Below are 14464 nucleotides of genomic sequence, written 5' to 3'. Positions count from 1 at the left end.
TTTTTTTTTTTTTTTTCCCCTCCCCATCACATGGCCGCAGATGTTCGGCCTGTTTGGAGTTCTGACCCGTTGATACAGTTGACACGCTGAGGAATTTCTATTGCTCTTGACCAGTTTAAAAACCAGCCTCTCGGAATGACATTTAACGGCCAAGACAAAATGTGTGCGGGGACGAGTTTGTCAGTATGTGCTAATGCACGAGCACTGGCCAGCATTGGAGAGAGCGCGCGTTCCTTTCTGATAGTCGACGGGTGCTTCATCGCGCTTTCAGCACAGCGGGCCAAAAGCGCTGGAACACAACAAAGCTCAAAGCAAAGTGCGATTGAAGGTTCCTTTTCAGGCAATGCGGGGCGATGTTTCAAATAAAGTGCGACTTTGTGTGCAAACACACATTAAGCGCTCTCACGGGAGACCACCGACTTTTATTTTTAGCACTGCGTGGGCGACTCATTCTATGTCGGTAGTTGCATTTGCCGTGTCTCAGTTCTTTGTAATAGTTTCATTTACCTTTTTGCTCCCTTGGCTTACTGTGTCATGAAAACAATCTGATATTTTTGCAGAGTTCCCCCCACCTTAATGTTTTAGATCATCAAACAGACCAACAAAAGTAAACCATAACCCACGTAAAATATTATAGCTATTTTTGCATGGGGATTGTATTTATCAAAAAAGAACTATTTAAAGCTACTTGGCCCTGTGTGGAAAAAGAAGATTTTTTCACAAAGGGCCATTTTATGGTTACTTGAGTTATCTTTGTCTGATTGTTTGTTCAATTGTTTAATCAGCTTAAATGTTCCCAAAAAAATTCAGGAAGGGGGAATTCAATTTTTTTTAATATCTCAGACTAAATAATTTCAATAATCAAGTTCTGTTTGACAAAACTTTTTCGAAAGTGGATTGTGTGTGGTTTTGTCTCAGCGGGCAGAACGGAAAACGGCAGGAAAGACGCGGCATGAGTGAATCCAAACCATTTATTGACAACACAACAGCAAGTTTATATGATACATATATTTATATTATATATAACATAGTTTATATTCAAATGGAATGCATAAATTGTCAACATTTTCTTTCTTAAAAGTCACAGTTCTTCCAACTAAACTATTAAGATGCTCTTCAATAGAATTCAACACACCCGCCCACGTACAAATCACACTTTTGCTATCACAGTTCTCCTTTACGGTTAACAGGCTGAAAGCGGAACGAACTTGTGCGTCAGACCTTTGACCTTTTTGTCTTTCAATTCAAACAGCCAGTTAATTTCTCCGAGGTGATAAGCGTTTGCGAAACCCCCCCAAAAAGAGCACGAAGCGAGCGAAAGAGGTGTCAGTTTGGTCAAATTCTCTTCAGAGACAAAAGCGTCGTTGTGGTTGCAATTTGGGAATGGGGAAGTCCTGTGACATCACAGCGCCATGAGGTAATTTGTCACTGGGCCGTAGCGAGTGGTAGAAGGTTCAACATGCGAGTGGAATGGCGGGGGAAGGATTAAAGTCTGATTCTCTCGGTGTGTGTGTGTGTGTGTGAGAGACAGAGGAATAGATTAATAATAGCGATCAAAGATGTGGACTGAATGAAGAAATATGAGCATGACTCAACTACTTGATGTGTCATGCGCGAACTTGCATTGACCCTATTTCAAATGTCACACAGACCAATGAGAGAAAAAGTTTACAATTTGAGAAATGGCTGACTCTTCCGGGTCGGCTGCCCTCGGCATTCAGCACGGGATTGCGAGTTTGGGATTTTCACTTTTTCAGACGACGGGCATGTTATTAACTATGAAACTATGAAAAGCAAACGCTGTATCTGTACGCTGCGTTTGTAAAAGTCATCAAAATCTCATTTTACGAAAAGGTTTGTAAAACTCAAATATCGTATATAACGGACGCGCCACCCGACATCTGAACCTCTATTTGTTCCTTTCTTCACTACCGCCGATCATCAGCGCTCTTCCCAGTGTTACCGCGTCGCCGTCCTCGTCGGATCCCTCCTGACGTACGGGGGGCGACGCCCGGACGTTGACGTCGCGTGAGCTCCTGCTCACGAAGGGCAAAGCTTGACGCGATTTCAAAACAGGCGGCGGTCTCAGCAAGGGAGAGGGCTTCGGGGCCACGGTGACCTTGACCTTGTTGTACGTTCCCAGCTGGCGAGCCTAGTTTTGAAAGAAGGCGACATCCCATTGAATGCTACATGAAATGTTGAACTAAAATGGTAGCTGGTGTAGCGCAGTCCTGTGGCCAGGTCAAACCTTCCAACTTGAGACCAACAGCGAATAATTGTTTGTCAACCTATTGCATTATTCACAAAGGAACAAGAGGATACTGAAGAGGACTATCAACTTTATGTTGAGTTTTAAAGGTCTGTATTTTGCCAAAGCAACTCCTATGATAAAACCAAGGTGCTTTTTGAAATGCCACTTTTGACACTTTTATGAAGTCCACGTGAGAGAGTCCACTACATTGCCAAAATATGAGCTCTTTCATTCAGCGACTGAATGTAACAAAGTGATGTTAGCTTCCCCAAGCAGCTGTGCGGTTGAATATTATTTTCCGCCTGTCAAACTATTTGCATGTTAGCAGCCTTATCGAGCACAACGAGTCACACGGCCGAGCGCTGGGCACTTTCACATCACTCCGGGCCTCGGCCGACAAAACGCAAACGGACGCAAAGTTCAGAGCCATCGGCTGTGAATAACAGTTACAAGCTACTAATGGTAGGAAATTGTGAAAAAAACCAAAAGTGCTTACCATACGGGGTTGAGTGCTGGCTGTGGCTTTACCACCCCCTGGTGGTTGACGCTGGTATGTCTGGGTAGCAGGCTGCATGCTTGAAGCACTAAAGGCAACACGGATGCATTGTGTCGTGTTCATAACTTACAGATCGTTTTAAATGAAGCCTCACGAGCCACATTTAACATTGCCCCGACCTCGAGGGGCATTGCCGCTTGGTACCCGGGACGGTCCTGAGGTACTGGTAGAGGTTGCTGCCCAGAGAGCTGGGGCCGAACACATCCTCCTCATCCATTCGGCCGAGGCAACGCTGAGAGAAACCGACGTGAAGCGTGACCCAAGCGTCCATCCGTTTTGGTCAAACGGACAGCCGGAGTTCACCTTAATGAACAGGCTGGCTTCAGGTAAAGGCTCCCGCATCGGTGCGGGGAAGGCGCACGGCAGCAACAATTCCCGGCAGACGACCGGCTTCAGGAGCATGGTGAGTGACGGACAGGGCTGGAGGATACAGAAAGAAAACAACCCTGTGTCGCATGCAAAGACACATACACACACACACACACACGCACGCACGCACACACACACACACAGCATGAATGCATGTTGCATACAGTGTGCAGGTTTGGAACTGTCTCAAATCTTAACCTTCACCTTTCAAGCACGTCCCAAGTTACTGCGGCAAAAACCAAGCAATTCAAGCCGAGTCGAGTCATTACTTGGCTTAAGTAAGTCTTAAGTATTTGTATCAAACGTATTAACTGTCAAGTGACTGTCTGTTGTCGTACGAGAGCGGCTCCAACAAATTGTTTTTGACATACTTGGCCAATAAAGATGATTTGGATTCTGATTCTGAAAGAGAAAGTTTTGCTTTAGGCTAAAAACAAGAACAATGTTACTTTCCCCTTTCTTATCGTTCTGTTTTTGCAGTGCATCTCGGACACAAGTCAAGGGCGGCGTTGAATAAGTTACAGACCTGAGCCTCCGCCTTTCGGCATCTCAGTGGGTGCTTCCTGGAGCAGCAAAACCTGGCCACGATGCTGAAAAAACAAAAGAAGAAAGAGAATGGTGCCTTTTTCTGAATCCTGAAGCTGGGACAGGAGTTGCACTTCCACACACCCCGAGAGTGAGGTTGAGAGCTTGAAACGTCTGCTGGTTGAGCTCAATCTCATTCCAGTCCAGTCGCGAGCAGCCGGTCGGGTAGACAACCAGCGGCAGGCCGTACAACACACTTTGACACAGGCCACTAGTGTATATGACCCTAGAAGGAAGCGTACATCCAGAGACGCTCATGACCTTGGTGAGTATAAAGACAAATGTTAAATTGACTGGTGAAAATAGCACGCGCAATATAGCTACATCGTTACTGTTATGCCGAGCTCAGACGTCTTGCATCGTTCACAAGGGTCTGTCGCGATCCCTGGACTGGGCGAGCGGCCACACGATGCCGTGTCATCGGGGAGGCAGCAGGGAAACATTTTGTCGGCGTGCGGGACCGCGGGACACAAGCGCGGGGTTAAGGGAAGCTCGGCTACGCCGGCGCAAGGAGCGCACGTACGTCTAACTTCCCCTTTACTAATCATTGCCACTTCCTGGTCCACCACGCTCGCCTCTTCTACTCTCCCTTCTCTCTCATTTTCCTCATTCAAAGTATTCTTTCCATCTAGCTAGCACACTGCTGGCACCAGTCAACATATTTCCATCTCTGTCCTTAATCACCCTAACCTGCTGCACATCCTTCCCATCTCTATCCCTCTGTCTGAACAACCTTTTTATTTCACCCATTTTGTCCTGCCTTAAATATTTTCAGTGGACACCATAACTGGAGACATGGACATACAGTATGTCTTCTGCATCAAGCCCCGAGCAGAACAAAGTGGATTCATCCGGGAAATATTGCACAATCGGAATGGAAGCATTCATAGACACAGAGGGTTTATACAAAATGCAAGCGACAATACACACATTGTATGTCCGTCACTCCAATCAAAAAACACAAGAAGGGTGGACAAGGCCACTTTTTTTCCATCGACTAGAATGTAAAACCTGTGATTAGTTCTTAATCTTACTTGATTGCTCTCAAAATCCGTGGCATTTGAGAGACGGACATGACGTCGCAAAGGCTCTCTGGCTTCTCCGGGGAGTTCAGTGGGAGGAGGCTGGGACTGATGAGGCGCTCCCGCGTGTCACACTTGATGTGCACTACAGTGGCGAAAAAGCCAAAGTCAAGCCTCCAAAAGCAACGACGACATCTTTGTCTTCTGTCAGCAGGAGTGGTAACAAACCTGGATCGGAACACTCGTGCTCGCTTGGCAGGAGGAGTTGGATGTGTTCCGTGTCCCCTTGGTACTCTTGAAGCCATTCCTTGAACATTTCCTCCACAGCAAACACATTGTTTTCCACCTGGCGCAGGTCCACCAGCACCCGACTCTCTGCAAGAGGAATTTCAGCGATGGCAACAATCACATGACTCATTGAATTCTATTCCAGAGCTGAAAAATCAGACAAGCTTCCATAGTGACCACCAGATGGAGACATAAGGTAGCAAAGAGGATCCTTTAAAATGGCCTCACTTTTGACTCTTCTGCCGTTTGTGCTGCCATTCCCAAGTCCATTTAGCCTCGCATAGGACACAGAGGCCGTCTCGAACTTCCTTCATAGGACGTGTGCAAATTGAGTTCAGGAGCCACCGCCACATCGTTGATGGGACCGGAAGTTACATTTACGGTAAATGTTGAAGGAGATATACTAAATATGTGCCCACCACAAACGTGAAATTCTTTAAATTAAATTTAAAAAAAATAATAATCAATTGCATTACGGAGGCAGACGAGGAGAAAGGGGCTCTCGCCGTTGAGGTAATAGCGAGATAGGAGGGAAAACCTACGGTAGCGGTCGGCGATGAAGAGAACACAGTCGAAGCACATCGATTGGCTCGGATAATGTTTGCCTGGAGAGTGAGACAGCAGCGATGAGGAGTGAAGAATGATGACAGCAGCAATGGAAGTCATTGTAAACGGCAGCCAGGAAGGGAGGAGAGCAACATAGCATCGAAGGAGAATCAACTCAAACGGAGGGAGAACGACTGAAGCGTCTGTGCGAGACATCCCTTCCCCAAAGAAGCGACTCAGCAGTCATTCAGTGTGTGCTTTGTGACAGCGAGGAGCCGAAGCGTTAGCTTTTCATCCCGAAATTCACACTGCCGCCTTTCCGACCGTGCCCATGTATTATGCACCCGTTTTTCTTCCGACTGGTTTCACGAGCATCCCGATGATTTGTGCCCTCGCTAGCACATGTGTCTCGACCCGAGAGGACGCACGCGATAGCCGCGGTCTTCTTTGTGCGGCCTTATGAACACGGCGACACGACAGCGCGGGGCGCGTACGTCCGCGGGCTATTCGGCGTGACGCCACGGTGAACAGCCCGTGAATGTCGTTTGAGACTCGGACAAACGGCACATTGTTCGTCCTGCGCGCAACATGGGTTCTCGACACACTGGCGGCAGTGTGAGCGAATTGCCACGCGGGCACGTTTGCCGGATGGCGGGCGTTTGACGGAAACAGAGCCTCGGAAAGGACACTCGGACAACAGCGCTTGTGTATCCGACGGACAGGAAAGACAGTATGGCGCTCGACATGGCGACTTAAAGATAAGGAGAATGTGTTATTCGATTCCAGTTAGTGGAAAAGCAAAGAACATGAAAACCGGGCTTGAAATAAAGTGTGGTGATTTTGAACAAATGTGGAAGGGGACGAAGAATTGATGGAGGATCGAGACAGCCGATGTAAGAACACTCAGCAGCAGGCCATGGAAGGCCGTGAGCGGAGGGTGTCCTTTAACGCTGGAAGTCCATGAAAGCCATATCCGTAAAGGATATGCAACACTAACACGACCTAAGACCGAAGCGGCCTCCGTCCTCATTTGCTCCGCATTCCTGCCCCTGACTCTACGGCCCACAATCAGGTGACATTACAAGTGATCATTATGAAATCTGGTAATACAAGCGATATCATGGAGAAAGAAGATCAAAAGCGATAAGTCCTGTTGCTCCTCATATGGAAGGAGGACAGAGGCAGAGACGGCAATCAAGTCACTGGAGAGAAGAGAAGCAAAGCGGAGGGAAAGAAGCCCTCTCATGTAAAGGCTTTGATGGCGCGGGCCAGAAGCCCCGCGGCAGACGACGATTAATGATCGGGTGGAATTAATAACAGCGGTTGGGGCCACACACACACACACAGTCACGCTGAACAAGAGGAAAGGCACAAAGACATTTGCGACTCACTCCTAGTTCGAACCACAAACGCCACGTGTGCATTGCAAGTGTAAATAGTCCTATTTCAAGCAGGACGAGGAACGCAACAACAACAACATGAAGGCTCCTCAAATAGCGCCTGCCCCAAGACTTCAGGTCTCACGGGAGGATTCGGATCCTTTGCTTGAATGAGCAATGACTTGAGGATGATGACATTATCTGGTCCACTCATTTTGAGTTACTGTCGCATTTCACATTCTTGTTGACAAAAAAAGACAATTATACGCTGTTAGCCCGCAGTGTGCATACTATTTTTAATTAGCCAGATAAGATTCCTGTCCTGCTAGCTCATCTCCTCCTCCTGTTTGTGTTGATTCTCCTTTTTCGTCATGACCCATTTCTGTATCTTCTCCCAAGAGTCTTATCGCACAGAGAACTGCGGTCCCACAACACAATGCGCACTCAAGGCCTTTGACAAACACATTTAATCCTCGTTTCTAATTAAAGGTTATACGTCGCCTCGTTCTCGTGTTGCGGTACAGCAGCGGGTTTAGTGGCTTACAAGGGAGAAATTGGCACACCTTCTAAACACAAATAAGAGTGTAAATGGGTCAGTCCTTCCCGACCACGGGGAGCGAGCAGGGTGGGAAAGTATGTGGAACGTGAGGGGGAGCCAAGTGTGCCCTGGAAAGAGATGGCAAGGAATCAGTCCTCCTTCCTACCTGAACTACAAGCCTCCTGTGGCTCTTCGTTTGGGAGGACAACTTCAAGCAACTCTGGCTCACTGCAGAGCTGCACCACCAGGAAACTAGTGACTGGCCCCAGGTCGTCATCCTTGAGCACATTTTTCAAAAGGCGAACCATGCCTTGTCCTGGACGACTGGTCACCACGGTAACCTGTTCAGTCAAAAAAAAAAAACAACATTCACTTGAACCTCTGGAGCTTTCTTCGGAACATGTGCGGCTGGTTTCTCTTGACTCGAACATTCTTTGAAGCGGCGGTTGCACTTTGGGGACATGACAAACAATAAAACACTATTAGGAAATGTAACATGCTGGGTGTGATTTTAAGCCCCAAAAAAGGACTTCATCTAGCACGAAGACTATCTCGCGCTGTGAGACGAGACGACACGACAGCTGCGGACGAAGCTCTCTCCAATTTATAATTCCTAATGACGAACATACAAAACGAAAAAGATCTAAATGCGATTATAATAGGATGTTTCTGTTGCCGAGCTCAAAATAGAAGCAACTGGTCAAGCTCAAGTCGCTCTCCCGCGATGATAATTATCTGCAACAAGTGGCTGCAGTTCAGCGTTTGATTGCACGTTCGGATTCTGCCACAATGGGATCTTCCAGCAGCGACGTGTCTGCTGCAGCTCCTCTGATGTCGCTCAAACAAATCCCAACGGACAGATGGCTCAGCGGCGGATGAAACCGGCACTGAAGTGTACGTGAGCAGCCTCGAGCTGGACGTACCGATAGAAAGAGTCAAAGCTTTTTAGACCAACACTCAACACTTGCCTGACGACCCGTTATATCATCCACTGAAGAGGTTTTCAACAGCACTTTCAAGCAGAACGATCCTTACATAATAATCCTGTTTGTTGTTCTGCCCTGCCTCACCTCGACAGATGTGTCGCTGTTGGCTTGGATGCCCGTCCCCAAAAATCTCAAGCATTGTTGTAACAACTCCGGGCTGTCCAGCACGGCCTGTCGCAGCATCTGGCCTACTCTGGCTAGTTCCACGGTCACGCCTTCGCTCGGGATCGACCGCAACGTCTCCACGCAGGAATGCAACCTGGGCAGGTTGCCCCGAACTCTCTGAAAAAAGACAAAAACGGATGAAAGGAGAGGAGGGGTAAAAAAAGGACGTTTTGATGGGACAATTGTCATTGTTTACCACAAAAGGGAGCAGACATTTCTGCTGGCTGGCGAAGGCATACACGCTGAGGAGTGGAAGCCGACAGGGTCCATTCAGACGAGAGACCAGGGTCAGGAAGTTATCGAGAGCATCGCAGAGTACCGCGCAGGTCTCAGACCACCAGGGTGGCGCCGCCTCAATGATCAAGAGCCGGGCCGGTTGCCGCTGAAATGCCGTGATGGAGGAACTGGAATTCTTCCTGCCACAATCCATGCCACCTGAAAACATGAAAAAAATCTAATCAAAGCACGTAAACGGAAATATTGACGTCCATCTGTGTTCTTACATTGTGTGCATAAAACACAAAAGGCTGAGCTAAAGAAAACAGAATGTTAGTGGACCACAAGTAGGCAATCCAAACCAGTAAGTACAACAAATATGTATAATAAGAACACAGCCCCCTCAGTCGCAATAATCAGCACTAAGCACCACGATAAAAACAGCTTAAACAAGCACGTAATTACTCAAAACAAAACTGAATCCGGAGAAAAATGGGTCACGCTCCTTTATTGATGGCTTGGCTCGAAAAGGTGAGATTTTAAAATTCACCAGTAATTCAGTGGAGCGAGGGTGTTTCATGGAAACATATACTGCAGGTTATTTTTTCGTCTTTCCCACGCTTGAGTGCTGAATTGCATACAGACGCTGGTCCCGTTTGCAAGTGAAAGATTTGAATAAGATATGAAGTTAACGCGTACGGCGTATTTCAGAGTCACCGTGTCAACCGATTTGACACGACGTTGCTCTTGGATTGCTGCACTCTCAAAATGCTAACCGAGTAGCTCAACAGCACCCACACGTGTTGTCCAATCAGAGAGAGACAGCTATGCGCTAAATATCTTTTGCTACTGTATGTACACATACATCATGTTTAGTTACCTAGTTTAGTTTAGTTACCTAGCTTACCGAGTTAACAGATTCAGCCTATATATATATATATATATATATATATGAATATGTGTGTGTGTATGTATGTATGTGTGTGTGTGTATGAAATGAATGGTCCGCCTAAGTACTTAACTCAGTTGGCCTCTGAAAGCCTCTTTTGTTTCACAGATGTTTTTTTTTTTTTATGTTCTAACCAGAAGCAAGATAAAGGCGACTCTGTGTGGACATGCGTTTGGTGTTCTTATCTGTCCTTTCGCCGAACCCACATCGCATTTTTTGAGAGGACAAAGCTCTCCGGAGAGATTATCCCACACTTAGCCAAATGCTAACGAACGAATGCTAACGACTAGCGTTAGCGTTCACCAGAAGTAGCTCTCCTCAGAATGCTCTCCACTAAATGCATCATGTTACAAAATATAGTAAACATTGTTACTAGTACGTCTCTCAATACATCATAACGTGAATTCAAGATTATATTAACAGTCTAACATACATTTAGTTACCTAGTTTACCCGGTTAACAGATTCGGCCAACTCAATCCAAAAATGATCTATTCGAAAACGATGGCTCACTCTCACACACACTTTATACATAATATAAATAACAATCAATTAGTGGTTTACCCTTATTTTAATGCAGGAATTACATATCTTATCTACTGCATAATAATTCTCCAAAACTAAATTTGTGACTTTCTAACCATGCAAGCTGTAGTAAATGGAGAACAGTTTTAAATGTATATGAAAGAAAGTGAAACTATAAACTTACATACTTAAACATTAAACATAGATTCAAATTCTATACAGATGTTCTACGGCATTGCATGAACAATAGGAAGCTCTCGACGAACATTTAATGGCACATTTTATATACCAAATATGACTTCTATTCCTATTCCATTTATCCTGAGGGCCAGATTGAACCCGCGAGCACGTTTGACATCGATGCTCATTTACATTTATTGGACATTTGCATAAAAGTTGTGTCCAATAGCATGCCTTTAAAAATATAATTGTATATTGTTAGTGAGGAGTGCTGTGATTGGCTGGCGATTTGAACAAAAGTTTATATCCCAATACAGGTCATTTTATTCCCCGATAACAACATATATCCCGATAGTCTTTTTCCTCAAAATGATATGATGGAAAGATATTTTCTCCGTTTATTTTGAAAATCCATATTTTATTTAGTAGACCAGAAATAAAAGAAAAGAAAAATATAATTAAACAATTATCCAGTGACCAAATAAATGGCATTGCAAATATGAGCACTTTTAAAGAAATGCGGCAAAGTGCAAAGGATTTCACTAAATACACCGCAGTGCTACTGTCACGGGCTGCGTTTTGCTTTGTTCCACGTGTTCCTGTGTTCCGTGTTTGTCGTGTGCTCATTTCGTTATTGCGTCCACCTGTTGCCATCGAGCTTCTACGTGGTGTCGACCAATCGGCTCTCTCCGGCCGCTCGTGTCTTGTCCAGGTGTTCCCCGTTGTCTGCTCGATCTGTTTGTATTGAGTTCTCCTGCACTGCTGCCTTGCCTCCCTGCTTCCCTGCACTTGGGTCCTCCACGTTTTTGCCTCGCCTGCGACAAGCCCCTCGTCACAACTGCAAGTAACATTCAAGTATGCCTGCCATTTATCCAGTAAAAGTGCCAATAAATGAACTGTGTCAGAGGTTGGGGTTTAGGGAGACAAGTTCGCCGACTTGTTCTGAAGGCCTCTGAAGGGCGATGTCTTAGTCTGAACATGAGTACGTAGAGAAGAGCCGAAGAAGATCGTCGCGTGTGCATGAATACTGTTTACGTGAAGAGAAACGGATTCCATGTTGGCTCTGTGGGCTGAGCTGTAAATGATGCGAAGGACAAAGGAGGAGGAAGAATCTGCATTTATCATTCCTATTTTCGAGGCTCGTAATAACTGCCAATTTTCAGCATGCGCGGTGCTCGCTTAAGGGCAGATGTTGGTCCAGGCAGATGATTCCTTTATGACTGGACTTCACCGACTTTATGGCTAATTGCCGCTTGTGACGCCATCCTGTTTCTCTTTCACAATAACAACGTTAGCCGACGGACGCTACGGCGCTAAATGCCGGCATCTGATCCGTCCGACGATCGTCTCGATTGTCTTCCAGGAAGTAGCGTCCGCAAGGATTTGCCGCTTGCAGATGACAAAAATGCCCAATTAAAGCTGTTGCAAAAACATTTTTGAGAGTAAAAAAGACTGGTAGACAGCCTTCGGCTCAACCGTGAAACCTGCTCGCACAAGATGAATGGACTCGCTGGCTTCTCTTTTGGAACTTGTGGGAGGCGACGCTTCTGCCTGAGAAAGATTAAGCCGAGCGCAAAAGGAACCGACGTTAAAAATGTCAAGGTGTTCTTTTAACTTGGCCTCCGGTCGTCCAGATGTGGCAGCCGCTGCAAGTGGAATTCTGCAGCCTTTCTCTCTCCCGCCTACAGACGGAGCTATATTTGACATTGTTTTTCTCTCTTTGCATTTCAGCCAACAACTTTCAACTCCTCTTGGAACTTGAGAAACAAACACCAGACTGCCAAAAATGTCCCGTCAACCACAGCACGGGAATGCAAAATGACACTCCGACCCGTTAAAGATCGGCGTTCCTCGCTGTCGAGAGGATTGCAAGATTGAAATGAGCATTTTCTTATTTGGTATTTTGTGCATTTTCCATTCCTATTTAGAAAAGGACCAAATCAGCACTTTGTCACAGGTACTCCGCACTTGAGTAGTTCTTTCACCGAATTCTTTGGAGGACTACTTTTGACTTTAGAGTCCAATCACTCTTACTTGAGGTGAATTTTGGGCTAGTGGCCCGCTCACCTGCGGCTGTTATATCGAAACTACTTCGATCTTGTGTTCCTCTCGTTATGCTCGGGCTGACTGTTCCGCTCCGTCACTTTGTGCTGGAGTGCTTTTGCCAACCGAGGTACTTTTGGCAATGTTTCACCCTAATCCTCGGCCCTGTTGTCATGGAAATTAGGCTGCCTCTCTGCACCGATCCTTGTATGAAACAAGAACGACGAATATGGCTCTTTTTTTTTTTTCTTCTTCCATTCTGTATGCGACGGCCTCTTTCACGGCGGATCGGGCGTTAACAGGCAATCGTCAGCTGTTTGTCATTTCGGCAAAAGAGCAAACAAGAAATTTCCCAATGCGTTGAGCTGCTGATGGGTGATATGTAATTGCTTTGGGCTAAACATGCTCAATCCACAATGGAAAGGAAAAAGGCGCTAAGCTATCTCAAAATAGGTGGCACGGAGGCCTGCGTGTGTTTGGAGCGAATGCAAAACGGGGACTTAATGAGCACGACAAGACCCAAATGCAGAGAGAAAAGAAGTGATTTGACTCATTAGTGTGGCTCTCATGTTCTAATTTGTTGTGCTTCTATTTCCTGCCATATTTAGACATACTGCACTCAGAAGGGATCCAAGTTTCAAATCTGAATTCATCATCACATTGGCGTGGCTCCAACACGGGACCCTTGTTTAGGTCCATTTGATACCGGACGTGCCGTCGCCTTCGTTTCAATTTGCCCGAACGGAAGACCGGTTAGCACATCTGCCTCACGGTTCTGAGGTCCGGGGTTCAAATCCCGGCCTCGCCTGTGTGGAGTTTGGCACCAAATCCGTAACTGCTTGTTTCTCTCATCGGTTTGTGTTTGTGCTTGAATGACAACAAAACGATTCTTTCATCCATCATCCCTTCCTTTCGAATCCCGGTCACGACTTTGTCCTCCTCGCCTCGATACTCTTTTCAGTATTCATCCGAGTCTATCTTAAATGGATCGGTGTGCCCGCTTGAAAGGAGTGAAAGAATCCCTCCTGCTAATCCCGTGGTGGGAGAACAAGGGCCAAGGCAAAAAGAAAAAGAAAGCCACAGCGCACGAGACTGACTGACATTATTTCTGTGCACAATAAAAGCTTATTTGAAGAAGGAAGGGATAAGAAGAAGTCGGCAGCAGGCGCCCCGGAGGGGCCTTTGTGTGGGGTGCGTGTCGTGGCACCTTTTCGTGTAAAAGCTCTCTCGACTGCTGCGATAAACGGCGCGCTTCTCTGATCTCGACGTGAAAGACGCGAGCAGGTTGGAGAGGGAGGCAAATATTTGTGTCGAGCAAAACGTTGAAAGACTTGTCTCTTCTTCAAAATGTTCTCATCACATCAACTTGTGAGACCGCGTAAACGCGACTGCGAGTCGGGCCCACGGCGGCGCCGTGAGATCGAGTCGAAGCAACTCTTTTGGCAAACGGTGGACAAAAGCTTCGAGCCGTTTGCACGCCGACGCCGCTGTCGCAGTAAACGGAAAACAAAGACCATTGTATGCATAGCGTCGCCTTTCCGCTTGCTAGCTTAATGCTAACGCTAAATAGCGTCTATCTCACGGTTCTATAACCCAACGGACCGAACACGAATGTTGGAGCAACACACATAGACAGACACGGTAGCAGTACTCAGTCATGTATTCTTCATCGTATGCGAAAAACAACCCATTTTAGTGCCGTACCGATGAGCTGTTTGTCTTCTACTGCCCTCAGGTGGCACCAGAAGGAGCTGCATTCAATTGATGCAGTCTGACAAAAATGATCTTTTCTTTATCGATATACACGTTACAACAATAGTTTTTTTGTGTTTTGTTTTTGTTTTTTGGGGCTGGAGCGGACTAATTG

At 46.3% G+C, this 14464-nt stretch overlaps 1 protein-coding gene across 2 annotated transcripts; it reads right to left on the bottom strand.

Annotated features, from left to right (window-relative positions):
* Nucleotides 1-953: 953 nt before the first annotated feature.
* On the bottom strand, nucleotides 954-10350 carry m1ap (meiosis 1 associated protein). 2 transcript variants are annotated; one of them, XM_061763707.1, is made up of 13 exons: nucleotides 10294-10350; nucleotides 8882-9120; nucleotides 8605-8802; nucleotides 7701-7875; nucleotides 5614-5676; nucleotides 5012-5158; nucleotides 4796-4928; nucleotides 3846-3987; nucleotides 3703-3766; nucleotides 3111-3253; nucleotides 2927-3039; nucleotides 2748-2835; nucleotides 954-2152 (listed from the first exon to the last, which is right to left on the bottom strand). In XM_061763707.1, exons 2-13 carry the CDS (start codon nucleotides 9113-9115, stop codon nucleotides 1910-1912), a joined length of 1743 nt encoding a protein of 580 aa, XP_061619691.1. In that variant the 5' UTR covers nucleotides 9116-9120; nucleotides 10294-10350; the 3' UTR covers nucleotides 954-1909. The 2 variants fall into 2 exon arrangements, with proteins under 2 accessions (XP_061619691.1, XP_061619692.1); XM_061763708.1 differs by lacking the exon at nucleotides 5614-5676 and having other exon boundaries at nucleotides 957-2152.
* Nucleotides 10351-14464: the final 4114 nt, after the last annotated feature.

The sequence above is a fragment of the Phyllopteryx taeniolatus genome, chromosome 23 (assembly GCF_024500385.1).
Source record: "Phyllopteryx taeniolatus isolate TA_2022b chromosome 23, UOR_Ptae_1.2, whole genome shotgun sequence".
Classification (NCBI taxonomy): Eukaryota; Metazoa; Chordata; class Actinopteri; order Syngnathiformes; family Syngnathidae; genus Phyllopteryx; species Phyllopteryx taeniolatus.
This window is presented reverse-complemented; position numbering and strand designations above follow the sequence as displayed.